This window comes from Pteronotus mesoamericanus, unplaced genomic scaffold, assembly GCF_021234165.1.
Source record: "Pteronotus mesoamericanus isolate MK-2021 breed Mesoamerican mustached bat unplaced genomic scaffold, CSHL_Meso_final scaffold_507, whole genome shotgun sequence".
Taxonomy (NCBI): domain Eukaryota; kingdom Metazoa; phylum Chordata; class Mammalia; order Chiroptera; family Mormoopidae; genus Pteronotus; species Pteronotus mesoamericanus.
The window spans coordinates 344,869-360,432 of record NW_026555319.1 but is presented as its reverse complement, the minus strand read 5'-3'; the positions used below and the strand labels follow the sequence as shown (position 1 = coordinate 360,432).

General features: G+C 68.9%; 2 protein-coding genes across 2 annotated transcripts in view; one reads left to right on the top strand and one right to left on the bottom strand.

The window, feature by feature from the left end:
- The window catches only part of FBRSL1 (fibrosin like 1), a 45,360-nt gene extending 36,137 nt beyond the window's left edge, over nucleotides 1-9,223 (top strand). Inside the window, exons 6-19 of the mRNA XM_054593987.1 lie at nucleotides 1,380-1,425; nucleotides 2,092-2,401; nucleotides 2,470-2,678; nucleotides 3,373-3,587; nucleotides 4,197-4,247; nucleotides 4,361-4,456; nucleotides 4,798-4,866; nucleotides 4,951-4,980; nucleotides 5,118-5,189; nucleotides 5,946-6,078; nucleotides 6,219-6,296; nucleotides 6,491-6,574; nucleotides 6,769-6,973; nucleotides 7,783-9,223. Coding sequence (XP_054449962.1) covers nucleotides 1,380-1,425; nucleotides 2,092-2,401; nucleotides 2,470-2,678; nucleotides 3,373-3,587; nucleotides 4,197-4,247; nucleotides 4,361-4,456; nucleotides 4,798-4,866; nucleotides 4,951-4,980; nucleotides 5,118-5,189; nucleotides 5,946-6,078; nucleotides 6,219-6,296; nucleotides 6,491-6,574; nucleotides 6,769-6,973; nucleotides 7,783-8,626 — 2,442 coding nt within the window. The 3' untranslated portion in view covers nucleotides 8,627-9,223. The remainder of the gene's footprint in view (nucleotides 1-1,379; nucleotides 1,426-2,091; nucleotides 2,402-2,469; nucleotides 2,679-3,372; nucleotides 3,588-4,196; nucleotides 4,248-4,360; nucleotides 4,457-4,797; nucleotides 4,867-4,950; nucleotides 4,981-5,117; nucleotides 5,190-5,945; nucleotides 6,079-6,218; nucleotides 6,297-6,490; nucleotides 6,575-6,768; nucleotides 6,974-7,782) is intronic.
- Nucleotides 9,224-14,338: 5,115 nt separating this feature from the next.
- Nucleotides 14,339-15,548, bottom strand: LRCOL1 (leucine rich colipase like 1). The gene is made up of 4 exons (XM_054594004.1): nucleotides 15,471-15,548; nucleotides 14,866-14,991; nucleotides 14,643-14,768; nucleotides 14,339-14,551 (listed from the first exon to the last, which is right to left on the bottom strand). Exons 1-4 carry the CDS (start codon nucleotides 15,546-15,548, stop codon nucleotides 14,339-14,341), a joined length of 543 nt encoding a protein of 180 aa, XP_054449979.1.
- Nucleotides 15,549-15,564: the final 16 nt, after the last annotated feature.

Below are 15,564 nucleotides of genomic sequence, written 5' to 3'. Positions count from 1 at the left end.
CCTGCGAACCAAAAGGTCACGGGTTCGAGTCCCGGGCAGGGCACAGGCCTGGGTTGCAAGCCTGGTCCCTGGTGGGGGCGTGCGAGGGACAGCCAATCGATGGACGTATTTCTTGTGCGTTGACGCCTCTCTCCCTCTTTCCTCTTCCTTTCCCTGTCTGTCTAAGTCAGTCAGTCTTTAAAAAGAGGAAGGAAGGAAGAAACGTGCCGTCTTGGCCGTGTCTCAGCGCTCGGGGCCTAGTCGGGCACCCCCGCGTCCCCGCCCTCCCCCGCCGTCCTGCCTCTGGGGCCCCCAGTCTCTCAGCCTCTCCCCTGAGCGGGGGCACCGGCATTTGTGCTTCTGTGGCTGCCCCAGGTCCCTGAGCATTTTGTGCTCGTGGGTCATCCATGTTGTAGCACGAACCAGAATCCCCGCCTTTTTTTAAACATTTTACTTGTTTTTAGAGAGAGGGGAAGGGAAGGAGGAAGGGAGAGAGAGAAGCATCCATGTGTGAGAGAGACACACGCACGCGCCCCAGCCAGGGACCCCCCCGGCAGCCCGGGCGCGCGCCAACGGGGAGCCGCGCCAGCCGGGGCGGAGCTCCGCCCCCCCCCACCCCGCGGAGGCCGCCCGGCGCCCCGCTTGGCGGAGCGCGCACCCCGGGCTGGTCCCCCGTGCGTCCGTGGACACGGGCTTTACGCCTCCGGGCAGCTGTGAGGATGCTGCCGGGAACGAGGGTGTGCAGGTCTCTCTTCGGGTCCCGGCTTTCGTTCTTCGGGGGGCGCCCGGAAGTGGGTGCCGAGCCAGCGGGGAGGCGCGAGGGCAGGAGACAGAGACGCTCTGAAGCTGATGGCGGCAACGGCCAGGGGCTCCGGGCCTGCTGGCGGCGGCCTGGGTGTCGCTGCTCCCGGGAGCCACAGGCAGCCTCCTGCCAGACCTCGGGGGCGGCGCCGGCGCCGACCGCGCGCACGCGGCCGCCTCCCCGGGACGCGCCGGTTTCCCCGGCCCCCGGGGCGCCGTGCTCTGGGCCCTCGACACAGCACCGTGGCCACGGCGCCCGGGCTGGGGAGCTGGGGGGTGCAGGGTGGCCCGAGGGGGGGGCGGGTGGTGGCCTGCAGGCCTGGCGGTGCGTTGGGGGTGCCCTGGACTCTGCCGCCGCCGCCTCCAGACCCAGCGGAGCCCAGACTCCCGGGTGCCTGCCCCCCGCGTGGCAGGGCCTCACGGAGCCCCCTTGTCACCGCTGAGCCGATCACCCACCCATGCCTCCCCCACCACGGGTCCCCATCCTGGGCAGCCGCACGCCTGCCGCAAGGCCTGGGCCCAGCTGCCTTCTCCGTGGGGACTGTGCGTCAGAAGGAACCTGTCCCCCACCTGATCCCCGGCTGCCTTCTCCTTTCCAGGCATCCGTGGGCTCCGAGAAGCTCTTTGCCCCGGCAGCCGATAAAGGTGAGTGCCTCTCGCGGCCTGGGCTCTGGCCTCTGGGCGGCGCCTCAGGAGCCAGGGGCTGTGGCTGAGGAGTGTCCTGGGGAGAAGGCCAGGGGAGCTGGGGGCGGGCCCCTCCCTCCACACCTGTGGATGCGCCCCCGCCTCCCTGCGGGTTGGCCGCCAGGGCCCGTGCTTGCTCCACGGGAACGCAGCAGGCCCTCATGACCAGCCTGTCCATCCTGGCTGTGGCCCAGGGTGGGCGTCGCCGGCACACGTCCAGCACAGAAAGGGCCCCCTGGCTTGGATGGCTCCCTCTGGCTGTAACTGGACAGGACAGGGACGCGGGCAGTGTCCACAATGACGGCCGGCCCCCTGGCCCGGTCGCCTGAAACAACAGGCGTTTGGAGTCGCAGAGTTGTGGAGCTGCTCCCTCCGAAGGGCGGGGGGTGCGCCTGCTGCCGCCCCCACGCGGCCGGCAGACCTGGGCGCACCCCCGCCTTCCCGTCTGCACACGGGTCACGGCATCCCGAGCTGGGGTTGCGGCGCGCAGAGTGCTTCCGGGCAGCCGGCCCTCGGGGCCTGCGTCCAGGCCCGCCCTGGCCTCGGGGAGCGGGCGGCTGGGCCCTGCCTGGGGCCACAGGCCGTGGGATGGTCACGTGTGCGCTCACTGGGGCCCCCTCTGTGCAGGCGCCGCGCCAGGCGAGCAGACCGAGGCCAAGGCCGGGGCGGCGGCCAAGGTCTCGGGCCTGGAGCGCAGTCGGGAGCTGAGCGCGGAGCCGCCCTTCCTGCCCTCGCTGCGCAGCCCCGCGCCCTCCACTGGCCCTGGGGCCCCGCCAGTCAAGAAGGAAGTGACCGCCCTGCCCCGCCTCACCCCCCAGCCTCTGCGCGCGCCCCCGCAGCCCCCTGCCCCGCCCCCGACGCACGAGCCTCTGGCCCTGGGCACCTTCCACGGCCACGGGCGCGTCCAGGCTGCGCACAACAGCCTGCACGGCCTCAGGTGAGCGCGGGCGGGCCGGCCGGGCGGGGGCGGGGGCGGCCGGCAGGCACTGAGTCCCCGTCCCGCAGCAGGAGCAGCGGCGCCAGCCTCGGGCTCGCCAAGCGCGGGTCCCCGTCACCGCGCGGGCCGGGCAGCCCTCTCTCTACCTCACACTCGTCGCTGCGCTCCCAGGCCCAGCACCAGCACCACGCGGCGGCCATGTTCGCCGCCCCCGCGGCACTGCCCCCGCCCCCGGCGTTGCCGGCCAACAGCCTGGTCATCCCAGGACACCATGCCGGTAGGTCCGGGCACCCTTTGCAGGGGCCAGGGTCCCTGTTCCCTCCACGCGGTGGCTCTCGCCCCAGGGCAGGTGGCCGGGCAGGCCTGGGGAGAGGTGCACCCTCTCCATGCTCCAGACCTGGAGCCACTTGACCACGGAGGTGCCGGGCGCCCCGGAAGGCCGCCCTTTCTGGGGAGGCGGTGGGGTCGAGGTTCTCTGCGGCGTGGGCTGGGCTGAATTGCCGCGTAGAGGTGAACAGTGGCTTCTCCCTCCCTGCACCTTCTGGCAGATGCCCCCACTCGGGATTTCCCTGTGGGGCCCCCACCCAGGTCTTTCGAACAACCTGAGTCAGCCTGGACCGGGCTGGGGCAGCTCAGGGCCCCCAGGAAGGGGCCCAGGCGCGGTCCGGGTGGCCTGGCCGGGCAGGCCCCCTGCGGCCGGCGGGCCTCAGGGCTCACGGTCTTCTCTCTTGCCTTTAGATGCCAGCCTGTGGGTCTCATTCAGCCCGCCAATCATGTATTGCCAGCCTCACGCGGGGATTCTGATTGGTACTTGGTCACAGGCCCCTCTCTCCCCCGCACCCTGGGGCCCGCACCTAGCGAGCGGCCGCTGCGGCCTGGGCTGCCGGACCCCGGAGCGCCAGGTGACTACCCGCCTCGCCCCCCGGAGCCCGCGGCCGACGTGCCTCTGTCTCTCTCTCTTTCTCTTGCAGATCACGAACTGCTCAGGCAAGAGCTGAACGCGCGTTTTCTGGTCCAGAGCGCCGGGCGGCCCGGGGCCCCGCTGGGCCCGGGGGCTCTGCTGCGGGCGGAGTTCCACCAGCACCAACACACACACCAGCACACACACCAGCACCAACACACATTCGCCCCCTTCCCCGCGGGGCTGCCCCCGACGCCGGTCCTGCCGCCTGCCGCACCCCTGCCGGTGCGTAGGCCCCGCGCGGGGGGACACGCCGCAGGCTCGCACACGCTCCGCCTGCACGCAGACTGACACCGCCCCGCCCCCCATCCGGCCGTCTCCGCCCAGGCCCTCCTCCTAGTCTCCCTTTAGTCTCTGTCCTGGGCTCGGGCGGGCGCCCTAGGTTTGCACGTGTGTGACGTGGCCTTAGGGCCGGTCATCCCCTTGTGGGGTTCGGACGTGTCGGTTTGCAGGAGGACGGCGGGTCCGGCGGCCCCGGCGCCCCCTCCCGTCTCCCCAGGTCGTGAGCCGGCGGCTCTGTGGGGTGGGGCCCCTCCGCAGCACCCCCACCCTGGCCCCGGGCTCTACGCCCCCAGCAGGGCTGCGGCCGCCTCCCGCCTCGGCTGAGCAGCGCTCAGCCACCCCCGTGGTGAGGCCGATAGGACCGCAGGGGCCGCGGGCCGCTGCTGCAGGGAGCCCGGGGGACAGCTGGCCTCCGACCAGCAGCCCCCGGAGGCAGGACGGCCACACAGGCCTCCGCGGGCTGGACGGGGCAGGCGGGCGGGCGGGCGGGCGGGGGCCACGGCAGGCGCTGGTGTGCGGCGGGGCCTCACCGGTCGCCGTCTTCCCCTGCAGTTTGACAAGTACACGCCCAAGCTGGACAGCCCCTACCTGCGACATTCCAGTGTGAGTGTCCCCGCTGGCCTCGTGGGGGTGGGGTGCTTCCCCGTGCTGGGGGGGCTGGGGCCCGGGGGCCCCATGCCCGGCGGGAGCCCTGAGACGCCGTCCGCCTCTTGCAGCTCTTCCCAGCCTTCCCTCCGGCCGTCCCGGCACTGCCCGCCCTGCTCCCACACCCGGGCCCCTTTGGGTCCCTGCAGGGCGCTTTTCAGCCCAAGGTACCGGCTGCTTCCGGACAGTGCGGGGGGGGGGGGGGAGGGAGGACTGGAAACATCCCCAGCGCCTGCGCCGCCCCTCCCCCCGCAGAGACTCAGCCCCCGGCGGAACTCCACACCCCCCGCCCCAGGGCCCCCAGAGTCCTCTCGGCAGGGGCGCACAGGTTGGGGGGCAGCTCAGGGGTAAGGGCTGGGGGCTGAGGGTCTCCGAGGTCCCAGGGCCACCGACTGGGCCTCCTCAGCGCACTGCCCTGCGGTCCTGGCCCTGGCCCGGCTGCGGCCGCGCTGGGGTGTCGGGGACCCAGGCCTCCGCCGCCTCTCACGTCCTGCCTCTCTGCCCTCAGACTCCAAACCCCATCGAGGTAACCGGCCGGGCCAGCGCTGTTCACACGCTGCTCCAGAAGGGCCCCGGGGTAGGTGACGGCTGTGCTGCCCCCTCCCCCGCCCCCCGCCCCCGCCGAGCCTGGACCTAACGCCGCCTCCTCTGTCCACGACAGGTGTCCGACCCTTACCGGGCAGCAGTCAGGGTGAGCGCGCGGGCGGAGGTGTGCTGCGGGGGCTCCGGGCACTTCCTTGGGGGTCCCGGGGGCCCTGTGACACCCGGGATCTGGGGGCGGGGGGGGCGCGCCCTGCATGCCGCTGAGCTGTCACCCGCCGGCCACAGAAGCCAGGGAGGTGGTGTGCGGTGCACGTGCGGATCGCCTGGCAGACCTTCCACCACCAGCAGAGGGTGAAGGTGAGCCCGGCCACGCGTGCCCCGGCCGAGCCCGCAGGTGCCCCCGCTGGGCCTGCGGTCGCCCTGGCCTGGGGGCGGGGCGGGGGCTGGGGGGAGGGTCGTTCCCCACGGTGGGTAGGGGCCCCCGTCACTGGGTGACCCAGGCTGGGGTTCGGGACGAGCTGGCCCTGGGGGTGGGGCGGCTGTGGGCCCCTGTGCTGGGCCCACCAGTGTCTGGCCCGCCCCTGCCCGCCCTCCCCCCAACACTGACCGCGGCTGTGGCCGGGTGCGTCCGGGCGCTCGCGTGCTCCTGGGGGACAGCGGGTGGTCAGGCGCCCTGGCCCCATGGGGCCCCGAGCGAGGTTCCCCGAGTGACGCGGGGGGGGGGCACCCCCAGGAGACCTGGGGGCCCGCGGCCAGGGGCAGGATGCAGGGGGCCCCGGTGAGGCCGTGCGGGCGGCAGACGGCCCCCCCGTGAGAGAGGCCCCAAACGCCCTCGTGCTGCCGTCCGGGTAACGCGTCGCCTCGTGTTCTGAACGCGCTGTAAGGGCCAAGTGCACAAAGGGGTTTGTCACAAAATACCGGGTGTTTCGAAGTGTGAGTGCCCACGTGGGACCCCTAGAGGGTGGGGGGGTGGGGCTGCGGCCGGGAGTCCTGCCGGCCGGGCTCCCTGGGCCTCTGTGTGGGTGGGCCACCGCCCTCCACCGCAGGCTGGGCCCCGTGCGGACAGGGGTCAGCCTCCTGGGCAGGCGGCCCTGGACACGCCCTGTCCCTCAGCAGATGCAGCTGGACCCCCACAAGCTGGAGGCAGGCGCCAAGCTGGACCTGTTGAGCAGGCCCCCTGCCCCCGGCCTGCTCGCAGGGCTCCCGTTCCCGCAGGACCTGGCCCCGCCCGTCCTCGCCAGCTCAGGTAAGGCCTCCCGTCCTGCCCTGCCGTGGGGTCCAGCGAGCGGGGGGCAGGGGCTCCCAGAGGAAGCCGGGGATCCCCACCCTGGGAATGAGCCAGGCAGGAGGCCCTGGTGCTCCGGGCTCCACCACCCTCCCCCCCAGGTGCCGCCCATCCCTCCACCAACCAGCTCGGCCCCTCCGCGCATCCCGGCAGCTTCCTGCCCGCTGGTCACCTGGCAGGTGGGTGCCCCCAAGGGCCCTGTGATTGGGGCAGCCGCCGAAGACCCCGGGGCTGGGGGGGGCGAGGAGGAGGCCCTGAGAGCCGGGGACACCCCTGACGGCAGGCCGCACCTGCGGGCTCTGGGGCCGCGGGGGGTGCCTGGGGGGTCCTGGCGTGAGCCGTGCAGGCCGCTGAGCCCTGGCCACCCCCCCAGACCCCTTCAGCAGACCAAGCACCTTCGGGGGCCTGGGGAGCCTGGGCAGCACCGCCTTCGGGGGCCTGGGCAGCCACACGCTGGGTGAGTGACCCATCCGCAGGCCTGCTCTGCCCGCGCACGTGAGCCGTCCCCCCACCCTCCGCGGCTCCCTGTGCCCCCGGCTCCCCTGGGACCCCCTGCCTCCGTGCTGGCCTGGGGTGTGCGCTGCTCCCCAGCGCCTGCGATTTTGTAGGGGGCGGGGGGTGGGGCCACAGCCTCATCCCCTCGGCCTCCAGCTGCAGGCAGCGGCATCTTCGCCCCCAAGGAGGGCCCCACCCTGCGTGGCCTGCCCAGCCCCCACGAGGCCTGGAACCGGCTGCACCGGGCGCCGCCGTCCTTCCCCACGCCACCCGCCTGGCCCAAGCCCGCGGACGCCGAGCGGGTCTCAGCTCTGACCAACCACGACCGGGAGCCGGACAAGGGCCGGGAGGACCGGGAGCGGTGAGGGGGCCTGCCTTCGAGGGCTGAGGGCGAGGGCTGCCCGCTCGGGGCCGGGGCGGCCGGGGCAGCAGGGGCCCCACGGGCTGAGGGTCCGACGAGGGCGGGGGTCTCGTCACCACGGGGGGCGCCTAGGGAGCCGGGAGCCGCAGGGCGGGGGAGGCTGCCCCCGCGTTCGGGCGGGGGCTGCGGGGACCCTGAACTGGGGGTGAGGTTGAGCTCATCTGCCCTGGGGCAGGGAGGGGGGCCAGCAGGTGGGCCTGAGAGTCCTCGGCGCGTGTGGGCCGGCCGGGTGGGCGGCCCAGACCTCCACCCAGACCCTCCGCACTCTCCCCAGATTCCGAATTTGGGCGGTTTTGTCCCTGGGGGCCTATGCGGCAGGATCCAGGGGGAGGGGGCAGGAACGCGTGTCCCAGAACCAGGGCCCCCCTGCAGCTGGGTCAGCGGGGGACTCCTGAAGGACAAGGAGCCAGCTGCTGGGGCCGGGCGCTGGGCCAGTCATAGGCTGCACGCCGCTCGCCCCCCGCCCCCCCACAGCCTCCCTGACCTGTGGCGCCCTGGCTCCCCCGGCCCAGCTGCGCGATTGCGCAGCAGAGTGGGTTTCCAGGCGTTGCCAGGAGGGAGGAGTGGGGTGTCGGCCCGTCCTGGGGGTGCAGGGTTCTTGCTACCAGGTGCCCACCAGGAGGCCTCCAAGGGCCTTGAGCAGGGCCCACGGGCTGAGGTGGGGCTGGTGGCGGGCCGCTTGCTCAGGGCCCCTGGCACCAGCACCAGCGTCCGTCCTGCTGCGAGGCTGAGGGTGTCTGTCCTTCCAGGGACCTGGGGAAGCCACGACTAGCAACCCGGGCCTCACCGGCAGCCCCCGGGGGCACCCTCTTGCTCCGCGGCCAGGGCGAGCCGCGCATCAAGGAGAGCCGCTCTCCGGCTAAGGAGGACGGTGCCCAGCTGGCGGCCTGCCCGCCGTCGCCCTGCAGCAAGGGGGCCCTTGGCACCGGCCTGCGCCTGGCCGGCCTCCTGAGCCGCGACCCCGGGAAGCCGCCGGAGGGCGACGTGAAGGTCAAGGAGGAGCGCGGGGAGGACGGCGACGCGCCCGAGCCCGCGGGGGACGGCCTGCACCGGGGGCCGCCCACACCCCTGCAGTTGGGCCCCGGCCCGGGCTGCGAGCGGCTGGGCTTCGCGTGGGAGCCGCTGCGCGAAGCCTACCGCGGCCTGGAGCTGCCCCGCCGCGCCCCGCCTGCTGCCGCCGCCGCCCTCGAGCCCTCCGAACGCCCCTACCGGGACCGCGAACCTCACGACTACAGCCCCGAGCGCCTGCGGGCGGTGCGCCGCGAGGAGCTGGAGCGCGCGCGGGCCGCGCACCTGGGCGCCTCCCCGCACCTGCCCGCCCCCGCCCTGGAAGGCACCGCACTGCTGCCCGCGCTGGGCGCCCTGCACTACCCGCGCCTCGGGCCCGCGGCCGCAGCGCTGCACAACGGAGTCCTGGCGCGGACCCCTCCCGCCAGCGCCGCGCTCGGCGCACCGCCCCCGCTGGTGACCGCGGGCGGACCCCCCACGCCCGCCGGGCCGTCGCCGAGGAGCAGGACTACGCCGCTCCCGGCACCCAGCGAGGCGCCCGACTACTCACCGTCTCGGAACCCGCCGGAGGTGGAGGCGCGGTAGCCCCGCGGGCCGCCGGGCGCGGACCCCCGCAGCTGCGCGCTGCCCCGGGAGCTGAGCACAGGCCTTGGGTTCCAGTGACGCCCCTTCTCCCGCCATCGCGGGGGTGGGTTTCACACTCGGCCTTTCTGGGGGTGATTTTCTGTTTCCTGAGCTCAAGGTCAGGCTATTGGAAGAAAATTCAAGTTTGTACACTTTTTCCCACAACTGAGAAGTTTATAATAGATTTGTATTTTTTTCAATTTTGTGCTCTTTAGACATTTTAAAAAGAAGTTTTGCTTTTTGACTTTTAGTTCCGATGTGCAGTTTAACAGCCTCAGATCCCTTTTCAGAACCCCAAGGGTCTTTTTTGTCTTATTTATGGAGGAAAAAACGGTCATTTTGTCCAACACACTGTGAGGCCCCCCCCACTCAGGCCTGGCCCCGGCCCCCTGGTACTTGGAACTGAAGTTACAGATATATATTAAAATAATGTACAAAAGTGGTTTTTTGCCTTATTATGCAGAAGTGTAAGATTTCTTTTTCCAGTTTTTTTTTGTAAAAAAAATGGAACAAGTGTAAATAGTCTATTAATATAAATATATGATGTTATTAAATTCTTAATGTAGGTCCACTTTATAAAAGCAGTTTCAAACTGGAGATCCGTTGTGTGTGTGTCTGTTCAGAGCAGCCACGTGGCCGCGGCCTGTCGGGTTGGATGCAGGCGTCCGACCAGACTTGACCCTGCAGCTGTGCGGGCACTCAGGCCGCTGGCAGCCGGGCTGCTGGGAGAAGGTGCCGGCAGCACCCTGCTCCGGGCATCGGCCTTCGGCCCTGGCCACGCGGACGCATCTTGCTGCTTGTGCCGTGTTCTCAGTACTTTAGACGCAAGGAGTCTGAAGCTGATCACAACAAACCCGCCTCTGCCTGTTCGCGTGCCGCCCCTCCGCCGGCCGGCCCTTTCGGTTCGGGTTTTGCTTTCACAGCCGCGCAGGCGCTGCTGTGTCTTTGCTCGACGCCCCCTTTTGTCTCCCAACATCCACACCGGTCGGTTCAGCCACGATCTGTGTGTCAGCGCCGTGTTCCCACAGTGGACTTGGTGACTTTAAACGTTCTGTCCTCACGTTAATAGATGAAGAAAAATACAGCCTCGCTTTTGATGAGAAAGTGGGTGAGTGTTTTATGTGGCACTTCGCCCCGGAAGGGGTTTCTGGTCCTCAGCGCCCGGCGCCCCCGCCAGGGCTGTTCCCACTGGAGCCCCTCCCTCCTGGCCTTTGCCTGGCGCCCTGTCGGGCCCTCAGCTGCACTCCCCTCCCGTGGCCCCTGCCCGGCGCCTGGAACTGCTGGTCTGTTTGCGCTCCCTGCTCGGTCCTGCTGTGGCCCGTTGGCTCCATGGGTGCACGTTGCAGAGGGTGGCCTGCCTGTCCCTGCCGTCCCAGCAGCATGCGGGCCAGGCGACCCTGTTTCGGAGACTGGAGCGCTCAGGGGGCAGTGTGCAGGGCAGTGAGGAGGCCCAGGCCCCCTCCCCCCCGGGGAGCCCACCCAGGACCGTAATGGAGGGGGTGCAACCCGAGGTCTTCCCTTGACCGAGGTCAACTGGCAGTCGAGGGAGCTCGCAGGAAGGAATGTCCTGACTGTCTCAGAAGCCAGAGGACGCGAGCTGTCTGGAACCATAGGGACAGGGGAGGTGGCCTGCCCTCCGGCCCAGGTCCCTGGTGAGGCCCCCCACAGGCCTGCTCCGGGAGCCGTCTTTGGTCTGCACAAGTGGCCGCGACGCAACGTAGCGCCAGCTTCCAGGGACACGCCATCCACCTTAGGGAGCGTCTTTAAGATTAAAATAAATGGTTGTCAAATAAGAAAACGCCATAGTCCTGGCTGGTGTGGTTCAGCGGCCGGAGGGCGGGCCTGGAACCAAAACTTAGGTTTGATCTTCAGTCGGGGCACGGGCCTGGGTGGCGGGCTGGGCCCCCACTAGGGGGCGCGCGAGAGGCAACCACGCATCGATGTTTCTCTTACTGCCCCTCTAAAACTAAATAAAACCTTTTAAAATTTTTTCGATAAAAGCTAAAAGATGTAACATACAAAATTTATAAAGTCTCTTAAAAGACAGATGAAATCTGAGAAAAGGTAAGAGCCTTAGGACGCTTCAGGGGAGAAAAGCTAAAATGGAGCGGGAACAAGGCTGCATTTGGGGACCCATGTCCCAGAAACGGGACTGAGGTCCTGCCGTGCTACGAGCCTCCCGGAAGCTCCTCGAGCGCACGTTCTCGGTCCTGGCGAGCAGCGGCCAGAGCGCAAACTGCTGTTTTCTGCAGAGAAGGAGGAGCGTCAGGGTCTGCAAACGACCCGCCGACGAGGAACACCTGCGGTTACCTGGGGCCTGGGGGACCGGCCGAGGCCCGCGTCGCCACCTGGTGGCCGGTCTGGGAATCGCACCCAGCCGAGCGCGCGTCTTCCCTCTTCTCTGAAACTTTCCTCCTGCGTCCTGGGCGCTGCGGGTGCGGAGCGCCTGCCGCCCGGGGCCCGTCTCTCACGAGCGAGGCGCAATCAAGCAAGTCAGCCCTACGGTGCCTGAGAAGGCCCAGTGCACGAGAATACAAGAAGGTGGGGGCGTTTCTACGTAGCTAGGGAGGTCGCACTGAGAAAGTGACATCTAATAAAGACTTTGGGGTGCGGGGAGCTGGTGCATTTGGGGGAGCGTCCGGCAGGGGGAGAGGTCACTGCAAAGGCCCTTAGGCGGCAGGATCCAGGTGGATCCCGGAGGATCCAGGAGGCAGTGAGGCAGGACCAGGCGTTATGGAGGGAGAGAGACCCGGCCAGGAGGGCCCCTCCCCGCCACGGCTCTTGTCTGTCCCGCAAGAGAATAATTCAAGCGAGAGAGAAACAGGTGTTGTGGGAAGTAGGTTTATTTATAAAACACATACAAGCACGGAGCTGCAAGCAGGCACCCCCGGCTGGTCTCAATGCCCCACACATGGAGGAAAGAAAGGGTTGTAAGTGTGTTAGTAAGTTAGCGAGTTTGTTCTGTACACCTGAGCCAAGGCTGCAAGTCAGCCAATCCAGGGATGCCGACTCTTGGGGTTCAGGGGTTATATACCTCAGCTGGCTTCTGGGTTCCCCTTCTCCTTCCCCTTGGGAACAATGTCCAGCTACAAAGGCTTTCTTTTTCAGTCAGCAAAGGCTCTTTGTGCTCCTCAGTGAAATTGCTACTGAGGCCCCTTCCCAGCACAGCCCCTACCTTTTCCTGTGCGAGTCCCGCTTGTGAGGCTCAGCACACCCAGCAACCCGAGGGAGGCCGTTACAGAGGCGCCTCTTCTCCGCACCGGCTCGCAGACTCTCCCCGCCTCCTGCGCTATTTCATCTGTGACGCTCCGGGCGCCCGGAAGTCTCAAGAAAGCCGGCCCAGGCTGCCCAGTGAATTGGTTGCACATGTTTTCCTCCTGCTTCCAGCCTCCTCCACTAAGTTCTTTGTTAGGGGGGCCCTGCCTTTGTTTCCCCTCTGGCCTCTCATTCCTAGCCGCTACCTAATGCAGGGACCATGGGGAGCAGCTGGGGTCAAAGACACAGCTGGCCACACTGTGCAGAAGCCGCGAAGGACTGGCTTCCACTCTGCCGTCCCTGGAATATTTTGAGCTGAGAAGAGTGAGCGCACGTGTTATTTACAGCATCAGACAAGACCACCTCCCAAGTGGCCTCCGGTGCCATGCGCTCCAAGATAAGCAAATCTGTGCCAAGTAGAAAAGAAAAGGGCCCAGCTGGTGGGGCTGAGTGGACTGAGCTCCGGCCTCTGAACCAAGGGGTCACCCGTTCCATTTCCGTTCAGGGCACAGGCCTGCAGGCCAGGTCCCCAGCAGGGGGCGCACGAGAGGCAACCACACAGGGATGTTCCTCTCTCCCTCCCTTCCCCTCTCTCTAAAAATAAATAAATAAAATATTTAAAGAAAAGAAGAGGGACACTCGGGGTGATGCTAGCTAGGAAGGAGGCTGGACGTGACCTAAGTCAGGAGGACGCGGGTATAAGAGTTCTCGCCTGCCTGGAGCGTTAGCTCCCAGCGCCATCTGTTCTGGCTCCTCCACCCTTAACTCAGGGCACCGACAGTCCCTCGAGGGCGTGGGTTGGCTGCTGCTCTCAGCCATCTCCGCTGATTGCAGGCTGGACGAGGGGGAGGACCCCGCCTTCCACGCAAGTCCCCCAGTACCCTCTACAGAGACCTCATTATCAGAACTGGTCATGCGTCCACCCTTATCTGCAAAGGAAGGAAGAACCGGTTTTACACTGGGCACGTGGAGGCGGCACACAGAGGGGTCCCGCGAGGGAGCAGAAGGGAGCCCGGAGGGAGCCCGCAGTCGTGCGGAGTCACCTCGGGAGCGAGCGCGGCGCCGCCCGAGCACCCGTCCCCCTCCCGGCCACCAGGGCTTGCCCTCCGAGGGGCTCTCCGGACGGGTCCGCAGGGGTCCGCTGCCCAGAACACAGCCGCGAGGGTCCTGCCGCGGGCTGGCCTAGCGGGACCTGCCCCCCGGGGTGGGGGTTCCGCCTGGAGCTGCTCCAGTGTCCGGATTTGGGCCGGTGTGTCCTGTGCCGTCAGCAGCGTTTCCGGGCCGTGTCAGTTTCGAACGACCGACTGCTCATTCGCACTTGCCTTGACGAGAGACACTGACCTGCCCTCATTACGGACACGCCCGGTCGGGGACCGGGCAGCCGTTCTTCACCAGGCCGCACCTGACCCCTGGTCCTCGTGGCTCCTAGGAAGCCTCCATTGCACTAGGCCTGCACGTGCGGTGCTTTTTCTTGGGCTCTACATTTTTATTTTCATTTTTTAGATTGTATTTATTTAGTTTCAGACAGAGGGGACAGGAGGGAGGAAGAGAGGGAGGGAAACATCCACGTGTGGTTGCCTCGCGCATGCGCCCCCACTGGGGACCCGGCCTGCACCCCAGGCCTGCACCCTGACTGGGGATCGAACTGGCGACCCTTTGGTTCACAGGCTGACCCTCAATCCACTGAGCCACACCTGCCAGGGCTGGTCTCCACATTTTTACAGATTTCTTTTTGCCTTTATTGTCTAAAAAAAATAATGTGACAAGACACACTTTCACTCGATCCGTAGTTTATTGAAACTAAGTCATTAAGCTGCAGGTCCCAGAAGAGCAGCGTGGCCGAGGCCACGCCCCACGGAGTCAGGCGCGACGTGCGGCAGAGGGGCCGCGGGTGAGGTCCAGGCCGGTTCTGGGGCGCACGGATCCCTGTCCGCGTCACTGAAGGACACAGCAAAAATAAGAGAACGCGGAGAGACACGGACCTACGCGTGGGAGCGGAAGGCCGTCGCGGCGTCTTAAGGGCGCGGGCCGCGGCTGCTGACGGACTCGGCTCGCCTGGGAGGAGGACGCCGGCGGGGCCCTCTGGGTCGCTCCGCCACAGCTGAACCCACTTCCGTGAGCAGCTGCTGTGCCTGGTGCTGAGGGCGCCGCGGCAGGTGCTGACCCCTGGGGATCCTGGACCCCCGTACAGTCAGACCGCTGTCATGGGTCGCACCCCAAAACGTGCGCGTACAACACGCCCTCCCGGCGCCGCAGCGTGCGCGCCCACGCCGCACCCCGGCCCCCGGCCCGGGGCCCCATCGCCACCTCCCTCCGCCCTCACCCCTGGGCGCCCCCAGCCCGGGAGGTCCAGCCCGTGGAAGGCTCCAGAGGAGACAGGGGGTCGGAGGAGAGGCAGCGCCCGGGGAGGGGCCTCTCTCAGGCCCCCAGCCCTGGGGCGGTAGCAGCCCCACCGTCGCCCGTCCCCAGGTGCCGCCCGGCCCCGCGGGGCCGGCCCGCACTCACGGGCGGCGGCAGGCAGTGGGCCAGGATCCCGCTGCGCGGCACGCAGCGCGGGGGCGTGGCCTCGGTCAGCCGGAGGCAGCACTGGCTCCGGCACTCGCCGTGGTCCGAGCAGTAGCCGCGGCCGGGCTGTGGACACACAGGACACGGGGGCCCCAGCTGTGCCCGCGGCCGGGAGCCCGGCAGGCGCCGCGCACGCCACCCGCCCGGCCCCGCGCACCTTGCGCCACGGCAGGCACTGGGAGAAGAGGGTCCGCGGGGTGCAGAACCGCAGGGGGCTGTCGCTGTTGGTGACGCAGCACTTGCTGCGGCACTGCGTGTGGTCCAGGCACGAGTAGCCGTTCGACTGCGGGGAGGGGCCGGGCCTCCCTGAACCCGAGGGCGCGCCCCGGGCCGGGCTCTTTCCCCCGCGGCCCTCCCCGCCCACGCGGACGCGCGCGCACCTTCTGCCAGGACAGGCACTTCAGGAAGACCGTCCGCGACGTGCAGAACTTCTGCGGGCCCCGGCTGCTGGTGGCGCAGCAGTCGCTCTGGCATTCCGCGTGCTCTCCGCAGGGCTCCCCGAGGCCCTGCGGGGTCCGCCGCACACCTGCCGGGCCGCCGGGCACCCCGGGGCCCTCCCGCTCTCGGCTTCCCGGGACCGTCCACAGGCCGGCGAGGGGGGAAAGCGGGGGAAGGGAACCCACGGCGGCCTGGGTGGGTCCGGAGCCACGGGGACGGGGGCCAAGGGAGGCGGGGACGGGAGGCCGCCGGGAGCGGCCCCGGGCCCCCAGCAGCACGGCCTCTCACTGCAGTTCCCAGGCCTGCGGTCTCCAGGGCTCTGGTGCCGACGCAGAAACTCACCGGGGGCCCGAGGAGCCCTGCGGCCGCGGTCCCCGCTCTGGGGCGGGAAGCAGGAGGGCGGGGCCGCGGGGAGCAGGGCGGGGGGGCGGGGGCTTGCCTTCCAGGGGCCCCGCGGCCGTGGGGCAGGGCGGGCGCCGCACAGAGCACGCGGGGTCGGGCCGGCGCGGGGGCCTGGCGGGTGCAGGCACGCGGGCGAGGAGCTCACCTTGTAGGACAGAGTTGAGGGCTCAGGCCGCGCGGCGAGCAGCAGCAGCAGCAGCCGCAGGCGTCCGGCGAGCGCCATCGGGCCGGCGGGCCTG